General features: G+C 31.9%; 1 protein-coding gene across 3 annotated transcripts; it reads left to right on the forward strand.

The window, feature by feature from the left end:
• The first annotated feature begins 2,045 nt into the window (after positions 1–2,045).
• On the forward strand, positions 2,046–7,012 carry LOC136220834 (pentatricopeptide repeat-containing protein At3g42630). 3 transcript variants are annotated; one of them, XR_010684741.1, is made up of 3 exons: positions 2,046–2,309; positions 3,217–4,676; positions 5,755–7,012. XR_010684741.1 is itself a non-coding variant. In XM_066008644.1 (2 exons), the coding sequence occupies exons 1-2, from the start codon at positions 2,130–2,132 to the stop codon at positions 4,372–4,374; spliced, it is 1,338 nt and encodes a 445-aa protein (XP_065864716.1). In that variant the 5' UTR covers positions 2,046–2,129; the 3' UTR covers positions 4,375–5,712. The 3 variants fall into 3 exon arrangements, 1 of the variants encoding a protein (XP_065864716.1); XR_010684742.1 differs by having other exon boundaries at positions 5,926–7,012; XM_066008644.1 differs by lacking the exon at positions 5,755–7,012 and having other exon boundaries at positions 3,217–5,712.
• Positions 7,013–21,786: the final 14,774 nt, after the last annotated feature.

The raw sequence follows: 21,786 nt of genomic DNA on the forward strand, positions 1-21,786 counted from the left end.
TAAATAATCTTTTTATAAATAAACTAAAGTTAATATATTATATTTTATATTATATTTTTTATCAGTAAAAAAGGAGAAAGTGACACTTCAGCTCCATCGTTACTATTTTATATTATATATAGATATATAGATATGCAGAGAATTGGAGAGATTTTAAGGATTAGTTTAGATTCTGTAGAACTTTTAAATATAGATATGCAGAGAATTAGAGAGATTTTATGGATTAATTTAAATTCTGTAAAACTCTTAAATATAGTACGGATAAAATAATCTTTTTATAAATAAATATAATAATATAACTAAAGTTAATATATTATATTTTTTATTATATTTTTTATCAGTAAAAAATGAGGAAGTGACACCTCAGCTCCATCGTTACTGTTTTATATTATATTATTATATATAGATATATAACTTTTCAAGATTAAATTATATATGTACCGAGTATTTTTTTTTAAATTGTTTTTTTTTATCATTCATTGGACATTGATTGATTTGTAATTAAAATACAAACACAATAAATTAATTAGCTACTTCGATACCAAAAACCATCCATAATAGATGCAGTTCAAATGCACAGGTATAAAAAACCATTCATAGTAGAATGGTTCCGGCGGCCGGAGAGATCTATGAAAACCGGATCCCGATTAGAATCTCTCCGGAATAGGGATCATGATTGTTTTGTCTCCGTAAATGGGACGGGAATAGGCATATCTATTATGTGGGATTCCCGTACTCGTACCAGTCCTTGATACGCCTCCACGGGACGGGAATAGACATATCTATTATTTGTACACCACATTTCAGAGGTTTTTTTATCATCCCTATTTTGTGTTGATAAAGAAGACAGATAGAGGACGATTTATTCAATCACATAGTTTGGGACGTTGAAACTGATCCTTAATGACTGGCGTATATATATAAATTTTTTTTTATAGAGTTATTTTCAATTATATTCTCCATTTCTACCATTTAATTCAAATTTAATTTTATTATTTATCGTTATACTATATGTCAAATGTTAAGAAAATTGAGAAAAAATAGAATAAAAGTTTTTTATATATTAAAAAAATATAATGAAACGGAATGATGATCTCCGTGGGAACGGAATTCCTGCAGGACAGGATGAGGGACAAAACTCTTACGTGATTCAATGCTAAATTGTGGGTTAAATGCATTGTTGGTCAATGAATTTTTATGAATATCTTAAAATGATAACTCAACTTCAAGTTTAGTGATCATTTTGAGACAACCATGAAAATTCAGTGACCAATAATACATTAATCTGCTAAATCAGTATCATTTCAGAAACAATGATGATATTTTTATAGGGATGAGATACTAAAATAGGACTCTGGTTTTTGAGGAAGTATCAATTTAGGCTTAATATGTCACGTCATTCATATTACTCCGTTAAGTTCTGTCAATTGTATGTGGAAATAGAAATCAGAACTTAATGGAGTAATATGAATGATGTTTCACGTTCCGTTATTGAGACCTAAATTGGTACATTTTCTAAACAATAAGCTCATATTTGTGTTATTTTGTACGTGGAACCTAAATTGATATTCTCAAAAAACTATAGGTCTATTTTGGTACCTTATTCCTATTTTACAAGCATAACACCGATTTGGCTCATCAAACAAAAACTTCAAAATCATTAAACTATCAAAATTATCAATTAGATCCATGAACTAAGTAAAAATCGGTAATTTAGTCTCCATTCTATTCCAAAATCAGAAATTCTGACTATTTAATATGTACTGTAATAATCTTTGTATTGGTTCAAAATTGGTTTGAGGAAGCGTGTTTGGAACTGTTCAACCGAATAAAACTCAATTGATGATTTTTGCTTAAGATTACTCAACTGATAATATTTACTTAGTTCATAGATCTGATTGATGATTTTTATAGTTTAAGGTTCTAATTCCCGTTGAAAGCCTACTTTGAGGAGCAAAATGTATATTATGCCTATTTTATACATTGGGTTAAATTGAAAACACACAAAATTCGAGGACATTTTGGTACTTAGAGCAGAGTAGAAATTCTACTGGCGATGCTCCAGTCCTACTCTCTCTTCAAAGCCTATCTTCTATGCTCTCCAGTCACTCCATTCCTCCAAAGTAAGAATGAAAAATCTGGCATCGTTGTCAATGCTATACATCTCCACACAAACGCAGTTTCTGCAGCCTCTGTCTATTCAAATCAATTTCAATTCCTTAATTATGAATAATAAAGCTAGCGCATGCTTGGGAAGCACCAAGTTTAGAGTTCTCTCTCACCAGAAAGATCGAGCTTTAGCACGAAAGGTATAATCACTCTCATCCAAACCTCCGCCTCTTTGTTCTCTACCTGTTTGATAAAATGCCTGTTTCATGTTTTTTTTTTCTCGATTTATTAATTTCGTTCTAATGAGTTAATAATTGCTTTCTGGAGATAAATTGAAACTTCATGCTTATTTGGATTTATATGTTTTGGTACTTAGATTTTCGCTTGGTCGTTTATTGTGGAGAATGTCAAAATTTGCCTTTAGAGAAGTGTAGGTTTAGCACTAAATGGCGTAATGTTATTCTAACTTTGTCAAACAATATCATTTTTACTCCTAATAACAGAAAGTTTGAACGTATATCTGACTAACAAATTGAATGTTCTAAATAAGTTCATCGATAAAGTGGATCAGAATTTTACTCTAACATTGTTAAATAATATCAATTTTACTCCTAATTTGAACGCACTTATTTGACAGTTACTTGACCTGACTACCAGGTTTAATCTTCCAAACAATTTTATCGACGAACTGACCCAAAATTTTACCCTAACATTGTCAAACAAAATCAATTTTACTCCTAACTAACAAAAAATTTAAACTGACCGATTTGACAGCTATCTGACTACCACATCGAAACTTTCAAACAAATTTATTGATAAACTGAACCTGTCTTATGCATTTTGTCATGTTGTTTATAATAGTTTCAATAACATAGTAAACATTTTAGGCAGTTTTTTTATGATTAACTTGTAAATATTGATATTTTGACATATTGTTTGTAGTTATGTTAGTAACAAAATAAATATTTTAGACATAGTTAGATATTTGAAAATTCACATGTGATAATTATATAACAAATCAAATAACAATAAACCGCTATGCATTTAACCCCTTTATTATTTGATAGAATTTTTGTTCCATTCATGACGAATATGTGTTCAGTACAGATAATATGGCAATGGAAGCAGGATCAAAGTGTCAATGAGAGAGGAACTCTTGTAGATTGTGCATCTTTAGTACATAAATTAAGTGAGCAAAGAATGATTCATCTAGCTCATGAACTTTTTCTAGAGATGAAATCTCAAGGTTTTTCACCCTGCAACTCTACTCTTTCTGCTATGATGCTTTGTTATGCTGAAAATGGACTGTTCCCTCAATCTCAACTGATTTGGAAGGAAATGTTGAACACTTCTTCAATCCCTAGCATTCAAATAGTTTCCAAATTAATTGATGCTTATGCAAATTGGGGATTTTATACTGAAGTAACTAAAATTATAGACCAATTAAGTTCTAGTAATTTCAGTTTCTTGCTGGAGGTTTATTCGCTAGCAATCTGTTGTTTCGGTAAGCGAGGTCAGCTTCAATTGATGGAAAACACATTGAAAGACATGGTTTTAAGAGGTTTCTCAGTAGATTATGTGACTGGCAATGCCTTCATTAAGTATTATAGCGTTCACGGTTCGTTAACCGAAATGGAAGCTGCGTATGTCCGTCTTAAACGTTCTAGACATCTCATAGATAGAGAAGGAATCAGAGCTATGGCATTTGTGTATATAAGAGAAAAGAAGTTTTATAGACTAGGTGAATTCCTGAGAGATGTGGGACTTGGTAGAAAGGATGTAGGAAACCTTATTTGGAACCTTTTGCTGCTCTCTTTTGCTGCAAATTTCAAAATGAAAAGCTTGCAGAGGGAGTTTTTGAGAATGGTGGAAGCCGGTTTTCGCCCCGATCTTACTACATTTAACATAAGAGCTCTTGCTTTTTCAAGAATGTGTTTGTTTTGGGATCTTCATCTTAGTATTGAACATATGAAACATGAAAAGGTTTGTCCTGATCTTGTCACTTATGGTTGTGTTGTTGATGCGTATTTGGATAGAAAATTAGTTAAAAACTTGGATTTTGCTCTCAAAAAGATGGATTTGGATAGTTTTCCGGTGATTTCAACGGATGATTTTGTGTTTGAGGTTTTGGGTAAAGGGGATTTTCATTCAAGTGCAGAGTCATTTTTAGAGTTCAAGAGGCAGAAGAAGTGGACTTACAGAGAACTTATTTCACTATATCTCAGGAAACAGTATAGGAGTAATCAGATCTTTTGGAACTACTGAGCTTGCTGTAGTCACTGATCGACCGATATAAGACAGAAAAGTGGTCGGAGAAGGGGCTGGGAACCGGCGGCCCGCTCCGATGCCTAAGTCAGTAGAGAATAATACTGATGAGTGAGCTAGAAGAATGAATGAGTTAGTGAGTACCCTTTTGAATGTTGTACCTTGTATTTATAGTGGATTCTGGTAGTACCCTACATTCCAGTGGGTGGCGACGTGACAATCTCTTAATGGACGACTCAATAGCTATTTACATTCAAGCACGCCTGCTATTCTGCTTATTCCGGCGAGAAATGCGGGACCGGGTATGTGTGCTCTTTAAGGCTCCATTTGATTGGGCCACGTGTCAATGGCGGTTACTCTTGTGAGTAAAGTTATCTCATTGGTCCATATGTCTCCCGGGTTAAATGCACCGTTGGTCAATGAACTTTGGGATTTGTCTCAAAATGGTCATTGAACTTCTTTCACTATAAAGTCATCCAACTGTATTTTAATGTGTTTGATTATTTGTGTTTAGATTATTAGAAGAAATAATCTTACAGAGAACTTATTTCACTATATTTGAGGAAACATCATCGGAGTAATCAGATCTTTTATACTGATATCATGTTAGAATATAGAATTGTGCTGCTTGGTAAGTTACAAGGAGCGTTTGGTTATGAAAAACAAATGCTGATAGCTAGAAGTGGCAATTATCGGGTTGGTGTCTTGTCAATTTTTGGGTTAGTGTCAAATGAGAACACTAACCCAACCCAAAAACTTTTATGTCATAGTCATGTTAACCTAATCGGATTAGTAGCGATTTCGTATTGTGTTTTCGGATCCCATGTAATTTTACTATGTATATATGTTAATATGATGATTATTTCCTCAAATAAGTCCTTTTCGTCTGAAGTCATGAAGTGATTTTATTGAAACAAAAACCAAAGTTGGATGACTTTATTGAGACAAATTGAAGTTCAGTGACCATTTTAAGACAAACCTCAAAGTTCAGTGACCAACGGTGCATTTAACCCCATGTCTCCCTGTATAGTAGCTTGACATCAGTTAGTTATACAGATTGTCTGTTTGGTTCTCCGTTTTGTAGCTCTTTTTTTTTATTGTTTTACTTCAAACAGTAAACGGTAAACGTTGTTGTCGTGTGACCAAGAGGTCACGGGTTCGAGTCTTAGGAGCGGCCTCTTGCCAAATAAATTGGCAGGGGAAGGCTTGCCCCCAGTATACCCCTGTGGTGGGACCCCTCCCCGGACCCTCGCTCAGCGGGGACGCGTAGTGCGACCGGGCCGCCCTTTTTTACTTCAAAAAGTATATATATATGAAACATGAAGAGGTTTGTCGTGATCTTGTTACTTATGGTTGTGTTCTTGATGCATATTTGGATAGAAAATTAGTTAAAAACTTGGATTTTGCGCTCAACAAAATGGATTTGGATTGTTTTCCGGTGATTTCAACGGATGATTTTGTGTTTGAGGTTTTGGGGAAAGGGTCATTCAAGTGCAGAGTCATTGAGGCAGAAGAAATGGACTTACAGGAACTTGTCTCACTATATCTCAGGAAACAGTATAGGAGTAATCAGATCTTTTGGAACTACCGAGAATTTTGCTGCTTGGTGCTGTTTCGTTCTCCATTCTGTAGCTTCTTTTTATTATTTTAATCCAGACAGTAGATATAGAAGTGTTCGGTAAAATTGAGAAACAAGTGTTGATAGCTAGTAACGCAACAACAAACAGTGAACAACAGTTAAACCAAACAAGCCCTAGAATGATCTCGTGTTAACGTCGTTAGATGCTCTTCTACGTTTTCCTATGGCAACTGAGGATTTTGCTGCTTAGTTAGTTACACGGATTGTCTGTTTGGTTCTACGGTCTGTAGCTTCTTTTTTATTGTTTTACTCCAAACAGTGTATATAGAAGTGTTCGGTAAAATTGAGAAACAAGTGCTGACAGCTAGTAACGCAACAACAATCAGGAAACACCAGTTAAACCAAACAAGCACTAGAACGATCTCGTGTTGAAGTCGTTAGATGCTCTTCTATGTTTTCTGGTGATTTTACCTCAGATGGAGTAATCAGATCTTTTGGAGCTATTGAGAATTTTCTTGCTTGGTTAGTTACACGGATCGTCTGTTTTATTGTCCGTTATGTAGCTTCTTTTTTTTATTGTTTTACTCCAGATAGTATATATAGAAGTGTTCAGTAAAATTGTGAAACAAGTGCTGACAACCAGTAACGCAACAACAAACATGAAACACCAGTTAAACCAAACAAGCACTAGAACGATCTCGTCTTGAAGTCGTTAGATGCTCTTCTATGTTTTTTGGTGAATTTTGCTGCTTGGTTAGTTATTTGGATCGTCTGTTTCGTTAGCTTCTTTTTTATTGTTTTACTCCAGACAGTATATATAGAAGTGTTCGGTAGAATTGAAAAACAAGTGTTGATAGCTAGTAACGTAACAACAAATAGTGAACAACAGTTAAATCAAACAAGACCTATAATGATCTCGTTAGATGCTCTTCTATGTTTTCCTTCGTCGAAGTTGGTGTTTTTACCTCAGATGGAGTAATCAGATCTTTTGGAACTACTGAGAATTTTGCCGCTTGGTTAATTACACGAATCATCTGTTTCGTTCTCGGTTTTGTAGCTTTTTTTTAGTATATAAAAACTACCTTAATTGTTACCAAAAATAAAATAAAATTAATTTGGTACTATGTTTTCCTTTGTCAAAGTTGGTGTTTTTACCTCAGATGGAGTAATCAGATCTTTTGGAACTACTGAAAATTTTGCTGCTTGGTTAATTACACGAATCATCTGTTTCGTTCTCGGTTTTGTAGCTCTTTCTTTTTATTTATAAAAACTACCTTAATTGTTACCAAAAATAAAATAAAATAAATTTGATATTCATGGTAGGATCGTATCTAATATATTAAAGGCATAATGGTCCATTTGCTCATAAACTGAAGTCTCAAAATTAATTATAACTATATACTATAAAAATCAGCAATGCAATTTCTAAACTAAGTAAAAATTAACAATCGAATACAAAGTTAAATAAGCGCACAATAAATCATAATCTATGAAATGTAAATTAAGTTATTTTTAATCATAATATATGAATTCAAATCAGTTTTAAATGATAAAAACTCAGAAGTCCATGAATAATGTTTCTTTATGCTTCTCCCTCTGAAGTATCCTCTTCCTCAATGTCCCCATTCTCTCCGAGCCATTCTTGTGAGTCTTTCTTTTCAACATCCATTGAATCAGATATGAGAAAACTATGTGTGTTTCTGAAACGATTATCTGATTGCCTAGAGCCACTGCTATTCGTCCTTGAATGAAGATATGTAGGATCAAGAACATGAGGGAGATGATAGCTTTGGACTCCAATTGGAACGGTCTACCCAATAATATATTAAAAAACACAAATTAAAGTTTTATTTCAATTCAATGACAGTTCAATATAAATTTAGGACCTAATTGACAATTTTAGAAGGACCTAATTGATAATTTTAGAAGGTTAAAAATCTAATTGACTTTTAAGGTATAAATTAAGTATCTAATTGATGATTTTAGAAAGTTAAAATCCTAATTAATTTTTAAAATATGTTAGGAATCTAATTATGTTTTTTTTGAACAAATCTAATTATATTTTAATCCTTTAAATTTTATTCTTACAACAACTGGTTTTTCCTAATAGAAAATTGAATCAAAACTAATTTAATCAATTAGCTCTAATACTTGAGAATAAATAAAGTCATTTAAGCACTAAAATACCAATTTGGAACTCACCTGATTAGAAAATACCAGATTGGAAGTCACCCGATTAGGAACCACAAAATTATCCCAATTTGTTGCAATCGAATCCAAACAGTAAGACCAATTATTCCCGGACATATTTAGCATCAAATTGTTAATAATTTGATCTGGTTTCAAGATTTTCATCTTCTTATCTGCATCTTCAATTTTATAATCCAATCGAGCCGCAATCAATTTTAATTGATCCACTGAAAAATTATTCAGACAACCATCCCAAGAAGGATACTTAACTTCACTGATCTTCTTCCTCAGATTTGAATTTTTCTTTCCAAACTTTTTGTTCTTCTCCGAGAAATAATCACAAGCAGTATACCGAGGTCTTAACTTCACAGATCTACTCATCTTATACTTGTTGATGAGAGATATGACATGATTTGGATTTTCTGGCCACACCGAATCTAACATGATTGGTTGATTTATGAATTTCGGTCCATAAGTTATCAACAAAGCTTCAACATCACATAGAATAGACAATTCAGTAACTTTGTTGACCAAGTTTTTCTTTCTTGTCTGATAAGATAGGATTCGAAAACTCTCATTCTCTATCAATTTCATTTTGTTACTGTGAACCATCTACAAAAATTCAAAATAAAGATCGATTAAGTGATTCTAAATAGAAAAAGAGCTTCAAAATTATAGAAAAATACATAATCTGCTGTATAATTTGAAAATAAAGATGAATTAATTGATTATGAACAGAAGAAGAGTTTCGAAATTATCGTACTTTAGGTGTATTTCTTCAATGGAGTTGTGTTCTTGCTTATGGTGTAAATCAAAGTTTTATGGGCTTTGATTATATAGGAAAACATATGCAATTTCCATAATTGCATTCATGGAAATAAACTCTAATTTCCTAAATTTTCAGACTTTAATTTTCCTGATTTGGTAGATCTACAGAGTCGAGGTTTGTGAAATTTAAAAGTTTGTAAATTGGGCGCCTAAATTAACTTAGCTTAAAGTGATAATGTCCCGCGCTACATAGATTTAAGCAGTTAAATAATGTAGGGTGAAGGTGCAAAAATACCCCTAACGTTTTGGGTCAGGAGCAATTTTACCCCTAACGTCTAAAATGGTGCAATTTTACCCCTAACGTTGGAAGCCATGAGTAATTTTACCCCTAACGTTAATAAATTGGGTCAATTTGAGAAATAATTCATCAAACTGTCTTCTCGGTCATGAATCTTGTTATCTACATTTCTTACGTGTGTCATTTTATCAGTAACAAATCACAAACGTTCGTTGGGATGTAAAAAAAAATAAAAAAATATACTGCCTTTTTGTACGGATTAGATAAAAAAATTCAAAAAACCCACCGAATTTATAAATATTAATCTCAAATTCTATTATTAAATTATAAAAAAATTGAAATCCTTTTTTAGAACGAATTATTATGCAATTGGTGCAGAATAATGAACAAAAATATATGTGTTTTATAATAGTGTCTGAAATTGACCCAATTTATCAATGTTAGGGGTAAAATTGCTATTGGCTTCCAATGTTAGGGGTAAAATTGCATTATTTTAGACGTTAAGAGTAAAATTGCTCCTGGCCTAAAACGTTAGGGGATATTTTTGCACCTTAACCCAATAATGTAATTCTAAGCAAGTTTAGAAGGGTTAAGGTGTAAATATATGCATAACGTTTGTAGGTAGGAGCAATTTTACCCTTAACGTCTAAAATAATGCAATTTTATCTGTAATTTTGACGGTAAATAGCAGTTTTACCCCTAATATTGACAAGTTGTGTCAATTTGAGAAATAATTCATCAAACTGTCTTCTCGGCTATGAATCTTTTGTTATATACATTTCATATATGTGTCATTTTATCACTAATTAGTAACAGGTCACAAACATACTGTATTTTGTATGAGTTTGACAAAAAAAATTCAAATATTTCACTAAACTTAAATATAATTAAGTTCCTGAATTTTACATGTTTTAAGGATTAAGCTCCTGATCAATTATTTTTCTACATTGACCATTTGATCATTGATTTTGTTATGGATTTGGCCCCTATTTAACTTTTTCGTCGAGTTTGGGAGAGGGAAATATCAATTTGGCGATTCTAATGCTGAAAATCACAAAATGGGAGAGGAGAAGATCGAGTTTGAAAGAATCTACTGGAAATTAATTTCTGTAATTTCTTGTTACTTTTTACTTTCTATCTATCCTAATCAATAAAATCTTATTTTTATTTGTCCATATCAATAAACCGAATCACCTTAATAATGCATGCTGGCCCAAACATGACAGAAAAGTTAAATAAGGACCAAATTCATAATAGAATCAATGATTAGGGACTCAATAGGAAAAAATAATAGATTAAGGGTTTAATCTTTAAAATAGATAAAGTTCAGGGGTTTAATTATAGATTTTGCCTTTATTTTTTAAGCCATGTATTAAATTATGATTTACGTGTCTACTATATTTTTTTGGTGATTTCAGTTATTGTTATTATCGGAATTTGGGTAAACGATAGAAGAAATTAAATATAAAATTTAATGATTTGCATGTTAAGAAATCAAATTTTATGAGATTGGTGTTTTATTTCTTATATTTAGACGGCTATCCGTGTAATTAATAATAATAATAATTGTTTCAAATAATAATAATAATAATAATAATAATAATAATAATAAATGCACAGAGCCAGAATTTATTTTTGTAATTTTTCGTTAATTTTTATAAAGCAACAAAATCATAAAGATTCTATATATAAAACAAGAAAAGGAAAAAACAAAGAGAAAAGGAAAGATACCATTTATGCAAATCCTTTTTAAATTAAGATACTAAAAATTCTTGGCTTAAATTCATAAAAAAAAAAATCTTGACTTAATACATAATCATCACTTTTGAATAGATCTGTTCACGGCTCTAGGTAGCCGCTCGATCCATCCAAGCTTATGTTTCTTAGGTCGGGCTTTAATGTGAAATTTTTTTGGGGTCTATCCCATTTATTTTTTGTGCGGGCTTGCGATTTATAAAAATAGGATGAGCCGACCTAGGCCGATCTGCCTATTAAAATTAATTGATATATTTATATATTAATATTTATTTTTAAGTATAAATTTTATTTTTTTTGAACGAATTTGAGATTAATAAAAATAATATTTTTTGAACCGATTTATTTATTTGGGGTAAAATTTACTTTATTGGTATTTTGTTCAAAAATACTTGTTAAAAAATTGTACACTTGTTCCATCTTCATTTGTTATGGTATACCCTAATGTGGTATGTGTGTCCATAGGGTATAACTTCCGGAGATGAGAAAAGTTTGTCAAAAGTGGTACATATCTCTAAAGCCGCTTACTTTTTGGGTGAGCTTGAGATTTATAAAAATAGCACAGATCGGCCCAATCCGTGTATTAATATTAATTAATAAATTTTTATATTAATATTTATTTTTAAGTATAAATTTTATTTTTTATTATTACAAATTATACATAAATATTTAGATGGGTTTATATGGGTTAGGTTTGAGATTTGATTTTTGAGTCAGAGTCGAACCCGGTCAAATTAACAACGAGCTAGGTTGGGTTTGAGCTGAGCCCGCTGGGCCCGGCCCATGAATAGGTTAACTCTTGAATTTAGTGCAAAAAGCTTATTAGCCCCTTGAATTTATAAAGTATTTAATTTGTTTCATAAACTTGCTTAAAGTACCTTATTGACCACTTTAAATTTTTTAAGTAGCTTATTGACCCTCTAAGTTTATTTACAATAATCTATTGGTGGCCTAAACAAGTTTAATAAATACATTTCAGAGAATCAATTGGTCACTTTAACCAAATTCAGGGGGTAAATAGAATATTTTCAAATACAATGTAACAATTGACTTTTTTAAAAACACCAAATACATGACACCTAAAGATATATCATGCTTTTAGTTAATTTGCAAAGTCAAATTTTGTATTTTGCGCAAGATGCAAAGTTAATCTTTTTAATTTTTCTAAATCACTGTCTTTTGGATAAATAGTCACGATAATAATGTTCTGTAGAATGACTAAATATGTAAACTACATAAAGTACAAAACCCCTATTTACAATCATTTAAACTAAAAGGACTATTTTTATAATTCCGCAGAGCACATAATTTATTTTTGTAATTTGTTTTCTAAATATATTAAAGATTCTGAATATAAAACAAGGAGAAAAGGAAAGAATATTCATGCAAATTCTTTATGAACAAGATTCTGAAATTTCTTGGCTTAGTACAAAAAGTTAATTAGTCTTTTAAATTTATTAAATATTGGGATAAAGTGTAAAAATATCCTTAACGTTTATAGTCAGGAGCAATTTTACTTTTAACATCTAAAATGATACAATTTTACAACTAATGTTGGCAGATAAGAGCAATTTCACCCCTAACGTTGCCAAGTTGGGTCAATTTGAAAAATAAATCATCAAATTGTCTTCTCGATTATGAATCTTATCATCTACGCTTCACATTATGTGAGTTATTTTTATCATCTACGCTTCACATCATGTGAGTCTTCTCGATCATGAAACTTTTCTTTTTAAGCTGGAAATGTTGGATCATAAAGCACGAGAAAGAGTTGGTGGGCTCATAATAACTCGAACTCCCCCTATCCCTGTAGTCTTACAGATTGATGGTGCAATTGAGGCAATTGCTGTTACGGTTTGCTGTTTGCTGTTTTCTATAGTTACTGGAAGGAGAAGCGTCAAAGATGGGGAAAACCTATTATGCGGCACTTGCAGCCTCCTCCGCCAGTCAATGATACAAATTTAAACAATGTCTTCAGGCCAAGGGAGAAAGGTATCCATATAAGAACAAGGATGCAAAGGAGGGAAAATCATAATAATGTGCAGTCAAATGTTTTATTTTTACAACACTTATTAACTTTCAGTATTTTATGATACATCTGGTTTTTTCTAATAGAAAATTGAATCGAAACTAATTAATCATGGAGCTCTAATAATTGAAAATAAATAAAACATTTAAACATTGAAATACCAAATTGGAAGTCACCTAATTAGGAAACACCAAATTGGAAGTCATCCCATTAGGAACCACAAAATTCTCCCAATTCATTGCAATTGAATCTAAATAGTAAGAAAACGAATTCTCAGACATATTTTGCATCAAATTGTTCATCACTTCAGTTTGTTTCCGGATTTTGATCTTCTTATCTGCATCTTCAATTTTATAATCTAGTCGAGAAGCAACTAATTTTAATTGATCCACTGAAAAATTATTCAGACAAACATCTCAATAAGGATACTTAACTTCACATATCTTCTTCCTCAGATTTGAAATTTTCTTTCCAAGAGCTTTGTTTTTCTCCGAGAAATAATCACAAACAGTATACCGAGGTCTTAACATCCCAAATCTACTCATCTCCTTATATTTGTTGATGAGAAATCTGACATGATTGGATTTTCTGGCCATACTGAATCTAACATGATCGGTTGATCTTTGAATTTGGATCCATACACTATCAACAAAGCTTCAACTTCACATAGAATAGATAACTCTCTGACTTTCTTTACTAAGTTTTTCTTCCTCTTCAGGTAAGTTTGAATTCGAGAACTCTCTTTACTAAGTTTTTCTTCCTTGGCCTAAAGACATTATTTAAATTTGTATCATTGACTGACGGAGGAGGTTGCAAGCGCCGCATAATAGTCTTTCCCCATCTTTGACGCTTCTCCTTCCCGTAACTATATAGAGACTAGAAAACGAATGACTGAACTTGAGATTGCACCATCCATTTGTAAGACTACAAGGATAGGGGACGTTCGAGTTATTATGAGCCCACCAGCTCTTTCTCGTGCTTTATGATCCAACATTTCCAGCTTAAAAAGAAAAGTTTTATGGTAACTCGAATTGTTGGATCATAAAGCACGAGAAAGACCTCGTGGGCTCATAATAACTCGAACTCCCCCTATCCCTGTAGTCTTACAAATTGATGGTGCAACCTCAAGTTCAATCATTCGTTTTCTACTCTGTATATAGTTACCGGAAGGAGAAGCGTCAAAGATAGGGAAAGTCTATTCTGTGGCGCTTACAGCCTCCTCCGCCAATGATACAAATTTAAACAATGTCTTCAGGCCAAGGGAGAAAGGTATCCATACAAGAACAAGGATGCAAAGGAGGGACAATCATAATAATGTGCAGTCAAATTGTTCATAATTTGATCTTGTTTCAAGATTTTCATCTTCTTATCTGCAACTTCAATTTTATAATCCAATCGAGCAGCAACTAATTTTAATTGATCTACTGAAAAATTATTCAGACAACCATCCTAATATGGATATTTAACTTCACAGATCTTCTTCCTCAAATTTAAAATTTCCTTTCCAAGCTTTTTATTCTTCTCCGAATAATAATCACAAACAGTATACGAGGGTCTTAACTTCACAGATCTACTAATCTTGTACCTGTTGATGAGAAATCTGACATAATTTGGATTTTCTGGCCATACTGAATCTAACATGATCGGTTGATCTTTGAATTTGAATCTAACAAAGCTTCAACATCACATAGAATAGACAACTGAGTAACTTTCTTGACCAAGTTTTTCTTTCTCTTCAGGTAAGTTTGGAATCGAGAACTCTCTTTCTCTATCAATTTCAATTTGGAACTGAGAACCATCTACAAAAATTCAAAATAAAGATCGATTAATCAATTATGAACAAAAAAAGAATATCGAAATTATAGAAAAATACATAATCTGCTGTATAATTTCAAAATAGAGATCGATTAATTGATTATGAACAGAAGAAAGAGTTTCAAAATACCTTAGAATGGAGTTCTGTTCTTGGTTATGGTGTAAATCAAAGCTTTTTGGGCTTTGTTTATATAGGAAAACTGATTAAATTTCCATAATTGTATTCATGGAAATAAGCTCTAATTTCCTAATTTTTCTACTCTAATTTTCCTGATTTGTAGATCTCCTAACACATTGAGGTTATTGAAATTTAAAGTCTAAAAGTTTGTAAATAGGGCTCTTTTGTTTTGTGAAATTTACATACTTAGTCCATAGGGTGTAGACCTGTCCACAGGTCCAGGTATCCGTCCGGACTCGTATCATTTGGGCCGGGATTGGACAATGAAAATTGATCTTAGGTCCAGATCTGTTAAAGCCCGCCTATTTTTTAGACGGGTTTGAGATTGAAAAAAATAACACGGACCGGTCCAACCCGATCCGCCTTATTAAAATTAATTAATAAATCTATATATTTATAATTAAATATTTATTTTTAAGTATAATTTTTTTATAATTAAAAATTATGTATATTTTTTAGATGGATTTATATAAATTGAGTTTGGGATTTCCATTTTAAGCTCGAACCCAACCCGGTCCGAATTTGTCTAAATTAATAATGGATTAGGTGGGCTTGGGATGAGCATTTTTACTTAAAAGCTTGTCAGGCTTGGCCCAACTCCACCCAGAGCTTAAAGTGATAATGTTATGCTACATAGACTTAAAGAGTAATAATATTATTTTAAGCAATTTCGGAAGGATTAAGAAGACACTTTATAAACTTAGGGGTCAATCGGCTTTTTAGACGAAGCTCTTTATGCATTAAATCAAATTTCTTTGTGCTATTATATTATCATGTTTGTGTTAATTGTATTCGTGGTCTTTCAAGTATCAGGAATATAATGCTAACGTCACAAAACTTAAATTTTTAACATCAAAATCATCAAATTTTGCATTCGATTTCTCTTATAGTCCTTTTACCTAGATCTTGACAATAATACTAACCTAAAAACGACAAGTGGATATCAGGTCAGATTTTTTTCATGTGGATTAAAATAAAAATAATAACAAATGCGTAATTTGGTGTAGACATGGGCATGGGCCGGGCCTATCAGGATTTTAGTAAAACATGACGAGCCCAAGCCCGGCCCAGCCCGCAATAAATTGAGTCAGGATCAGACTGGGCTCGAGCCTAAAATATGAATCTCAAGCCCGCCCGTCCAAGCACATATGTATATTAAAAAAAATACAATTAAAATGTCACACCAACTTTTCTTAATAAAAAAAATAGTATAAACAACACAGTACATAATAAGTTTGGAAAAATTCTAATAAACTAGTTGTGTATTGAAACATCAAATCCAAAATAAATTAGTTGGTGGTAAGGTAAATATATATATCATCTCATAAAAATATAATTAATTTATAAATTATAATATATATATATATATATTGGACCGGGCCAGGCCGAGCCTATGGAAAATTCATATAGCCCAAGCCCGTCCAGTTTCTAGCGGGCTTATATGGGCTTGGGCCGGACCAGACCCAACACCAATTTTATGTGTCCAAGCCCGACTAAATGGGTCTGGACCTGGACGGGCTCGCTGGTCCATGCCCAGGTCTAATTTGGTGTAACTATCTAGTCAAGTAGGTGGCATTGGAGTAGAAGGCTTGAGCACATAGCGGTCTATTTGGCTACCTTAATATGTTTTAAATGATCTATTAGCTCCCATGAATTTGCTTACGATGATCTATTAGCTCTATAAATTATATCTTAAATTGATATACATTTCAATTCATCCAAATTCAATCATGTTCTGCCACGTAAATTTAAAAAATTAAGCACGTTTAATAGGCTAACAAGACACTTTATAAGTTCATGAGGTCAATCAGCTTTTTGAACGAAATTCAAGGGCTCCTAATGCACAAGAATGTTCACATGCACCTTAATGAGCAAGTGAATTTGCTCATTCACTGTTAGATATATGCTTGTTAAATCTAAGTCTCAGGATGCTTTGAATCTCCACCTTAGGATTCTAATAAGCCTAGATCTAATTGTAAATGAGCAAATTCTACATGCCCATTAAGATGCATGTGATCAAGACTGCCTAATGCATTAACCCAAAATTTATTTGTGCTATTATACTATCGTGTTTGGGTTAATTTCATTGGTGGTCTTCAAAGTATCAAGAATGGAATACTAACGCCATAAAACTTAAATTGTTTAATATCAAAATCATCCAATTTTACATTCAATTTCTCATGTAATTTTTTTACCTAGGTTTTAGCAATAATAGTAACCGAAAAGGACACGTGGATAACACGTAAGTAATATTTTTGTATGTGGACTAAAAAATAATAAACAAATGGGCTTGATATTCCTCAATGCCATTTGGCCCGTGATTTCCGGGATCGGAATGGATTATGATAATGGATGGATCCTTGACTGAGTCTACGAGACTTTTCGAATCAAGCTTCCAATACACCGTCCTTTGGGTGTATTTAGATGTGAAGCTACACATTCTATATTGTAAAGGGTAGGTTCAGGCGTATATGGTTCCACATGGCAAACCTGATATCACTTACATTACAAGTTTAATTTAATGTTGTGTTTATTTTTAAGTCTTACCTCAAACTGATCTAGGAATCAAAGCGGGTTAGTCGGGTACGATTATACGACCCCCTTTAATCTTATTTCTATCTAGTTGCAGGTTTCGAAGTGAACTTTTAAAATTCAACCATATCAACTATTATTCCTATTTAAAAGGATATTATAATGTTTATAACTTATATATATAATAAAGGCAAAAAGTATCGTGAGGCCCCTGATCTTTCATTATTTGGTACATTAAGCCCTCGATCTTTCATTTAGACATATTGAACCCCTGATCTTTCATTTGTTTGGTGCATTAAGCCTTCGATCTTTCATTTAGACACATTGAGCTCTTGATCTCTCATATATGGGTGTATTAGATCATTCCGTAAATCAATTCATATATAGGTGTATTAAGGGCTTGTTTTATTAAACTGTTAGCTAATAGATGTTGTTGTTGTTGATGTTAGTTGTTTGCGGTTGTAGTAAGCTATTTGTTGTTGTTGTTGGTTGTTTGTTGTTTGTTGTTTGTTATTAACTGTTTAATTATTAGTGTTTGGTAAAATTATACTGAATTGTTGTTGTTAGTATTTAAAATGTCTATTATGGGCACGTTTTAAATTAACCAACAAATAAATTATAAAATAAAAAATGTATTAAACAAATTAATAAAAATAATTTAAATAAAAAATAAAAAATTTATTGAACACAACGAAACCTTATTTTTCGATAATTATGCTCTAAAAATAAAAATAATGTAAAAAAGAAACACATTTTGTGGAAATAAGAATGATAATTTTGTCAATAACAAGTAACTACAAACAGTTGTTCATGAAAAACTCTAAAAATGAGCTTTTCGTGAAAAGCTCTAAAATGATGCAGTATTCAGAGAAAATGCTAAACGTTTCTTGAAAAGCTCTAAAATGATGCAGCGTTCAGAGAAAATGCTAAACGTTGCGGTTATATAAACCTAACCAAACAGGCCCTTAATACACTTATATATGAATTGATTTACGGAAGGGTCTAATACACCCATATATGAAAGATCAAGGGCTCAATGTGTCTAAATGAAAGATCGAGGGCTTAATGCATCAAACAATAAAAGATCAGAGGCTCAATGTGTCTAAATGAAATATCAAAGACTTCATGCACCAAATAATGAAAGATTGTAGGCCACAACCTATAATAAAGAATAAAATTTAACTTTCCTAATAACATTAACGAGAACTTTTTTCCTTTTTTTCTTTAGAGAACTTTTTTTTCCTTATTTTTTCAATGTGAAGGTACCTAATATTTGCATTATATTTAAGGCAATCTTTTCTTTAAGAGACTGTTTTCATAATGTAATTAAGTACTCAAATAATATATTAAGTATTTCTTAATTTTTAACTTGTTTAATAATACTATTTTAAAAATCTGGTTCAAAAAAAATAATACTATTTTAAAAATCTAATTAAATAAAAAATTGTTTGATATTTTTAACTTGTTTAATAATACTTTTTTTTTCCTTATTTTTTCAATGTGAAGGTACTTGATATTTGCATTATATTTAAGGCAATCTTTACTTTAAGAAACTGTTTTCATAATGCAATTAAGACTCGTTTGACTACTTGTTGTTTATTGTTCATGATTACTGGTTGCTGTTTGGTTTTGGAAAAGACAGCCTTTCCAAAAAGTATGGATTTCCTAGCTACTTTTTAGCTGTAAAAGGCAAACAATATGTATCTAACCAAACACCTAAAACCCTATCTTTTAAAGTGAAAAGGAAAAAAAAGGGTAAAAAATAGGTAACCAAACACCCACTAAGAACTCAAATAATATATTAAGTATTTCTTAATTTTTAACTTGTTTAGTAATACTATTTTAAAATTTTAATTAAATAAAAAATTATTTATTCCAATAGGTTAAACTATTTAATTTTAAATAAAATATTATCAATTTGTACTTTTATATAATAAAAAAAAGTTATTAGTAAAAATGAGGTTTTATTAAGACAATACGTTAAAAAAAATTCGACGCTTGTATTTATTTATGTGTGTTTTTATCTAGCAACGAACCACTTTACACCTCAAACTGCTTTTCGCTCACATCCGCATTTTAAAAGTTACATATCTTATGCTCATACAATGTTCTTTAGACATGTCTTTATTATTCGTCTTTTTTTTTCTTTTAAAGCTTCTCCCGAAACTCATATTTTTAATCTTAAATTACGAATTTTCTAGAATCGTGGAAAAAGGATACTCTAGTGACTATTCGAACCTTTGTTCTAGTTGATTATTCTTTTAGTGTCGTGTTTTGTTTTCGACTAAACATTTATCCTTTTAAGGGTCCAACCTTCCTGTTAGGTTCCACTAGATCCGAGTACTACCGGCTTACTTTCATATCTATGCCTTGTTTCTTTGATGGTTCGACCTTTTTAATAAATCCTATCAAAGCTATTCCTTGAGTGTCGAGTTTTATTGTAACACTCTGGTCCAATACCATGTAGATATTGTCCGCTCTGGCCCAATTCCAACACATTGGGCCTCACGGCTTTAAAACGCGTCTGCATGTATTGGATTCTCATCTCACTAATAAGCTCCAGTCACTCTCTCTCCATTTCCGATGTGGGATTCAGTTCATTCCTGTCCCCATCGCCATCCCTTAGGGCCGCTCCTTACTCAGGCCTTCTTACCCCGGCGCCACCCACTCCGGACCGGGTCGTTACATTTATACTCGACCATTGGCTCTTGGCTCTTTCGGATAGATCGGCTTTCAAGGATTTACCACTACATTTATTTATGGTTAGTCGTTTTTCAAAATTATAGCATTGACGAGATTCACATATAAAGAAAAAGGTGCAAACTATTTTATTGTTGAAAAAGAAAGATAAAAACATAGTCAAATTTTGTGTTTCTACTGACACTATTTATTTAAAGCAAATGATAAAAATTTAAAAACATACTAATAATGCTTCCTTATGCTTCTTCCTCTGAAGTATCATCTTCCTCAGTATATATGCATCCTCTCCAAGCCATTCGTCTGAGTCTTCCTTTTCAACCTCCGTTGCACCAAATCTCAGAAAGTCATGTGTGTTTCTTGGGTGACTATCTGATTATCTCGAGCCATTGCTATTCGTCCTTGAATGAAGATATGTAGGATCAAGAATATGAGGGAGATAATAGCTTTGGACTCCAATAGGAATGGCCTACCCAATAACATATAACAAAAAAAAAAAACACAAATTAAAATTTTACGGTTCAATATAAATTTAGGACCTAATTGACGATTTTAGAAGGTTAAAATTTTAAATACTTTTTAAGATATAAATTGAAGATCTAATTGATGATTTAAAATCCTAATTAATTTTTAAAATATATTGGGGATCTAACTATATTTTAAGCGTTTACATTTTAATTTTACCACTTATTAATTTTCAGTATTTTTATGAAACAACTGGTTTTTCCTAATAGAAAATCGAACCGAAACTAATTTAATCATGAAGCCCTAATAGTTGAGAATAAATAAAGACATTTAAACACTGAAATACTAAATTGGAACTCACCTGATTAGAAAATACCAGATTGGAAGTCACCTGATCAGGAACCACAAAATTATCCCAATTCGTTGCAATCGAATCTGAACAGTAAGACAAGCTGTTCCCAGACATATTTTGCATCAAATTGTTCATCATCTCATTTTGTTTCGAGATTTTGATCTTCTCATCTACACCTTCAATTTTATAATCCAATCGAGCAGCAACTAATTTTAATTGATCAACTGAAAAAGTATTCAGACAACCATCCCAAGAAGGATACTTAACATCACATATCTTCTTCCTTAGATTTGAAATTTCCTTCCCAAGATTTTTGTTCTTCTCCAAAAAATAATCACAAGCAGTATACCGAGGTCTTAACTTCACAGATGTACTCATCTTCTTGTATTTGTTGATGAGAAATCTGACATGATTTGCATCTTCCGGCCACACGGACTCTAACCTGATCGGTTGATATTTGAATTTGGGTCCATAGGTTATCAACAAAGCTTCAACATCACATAGAATAGACAACTCAGTAACTTTCTTGACCAAGTTGTTCTTTCTCTTCATGTAAGTTTGGATTCGAGAACTCTCTTTCTCTATCAATTTCAATTTGTTACTGTGAACCATCTACAAAAATTCAAAATAAAGATCGATTAAGTGATTATGAACAGAAGAAGAGTATCAAAATTATAGAAAAATACATATCAATTAATTGATTACGAACAGAAGAAGAGTTTTGAAATTATCATACCTTAGGTGGTGTATGTTA

Source organism: Euphorbia lathyris, chromosome 2, assembly GCF_963576675.1.
Source record: "Euphorbia lathyris chromosome 2, ddEupLath1.1, whole genome shotgun sequence".
Lineage (NCBI taxonomy): Eukaryota > Viridiplantae > Streptophyta > Magnoliopsida > Malpighiales > Euphorbiaceae > Euphorbia > Euphorbia lathyris.

Bases quoted from the DNA above. Each gene is read 5' to 3' on its own strand.
- LOC136220834 (XM_066008644.1), top strand. From the start codon at position 2,130: ATGAAAAATCTGGCATCGTTGTCAATGCTATACATCTCCACACAAACG. The intron at 2,310-3,216 runs GTATAATCACTC...TGTTCAGTACAG, and splicing joins ATCGAGCTTTAGCACGAAAG to ATAATATGGCAATGGAAGCA.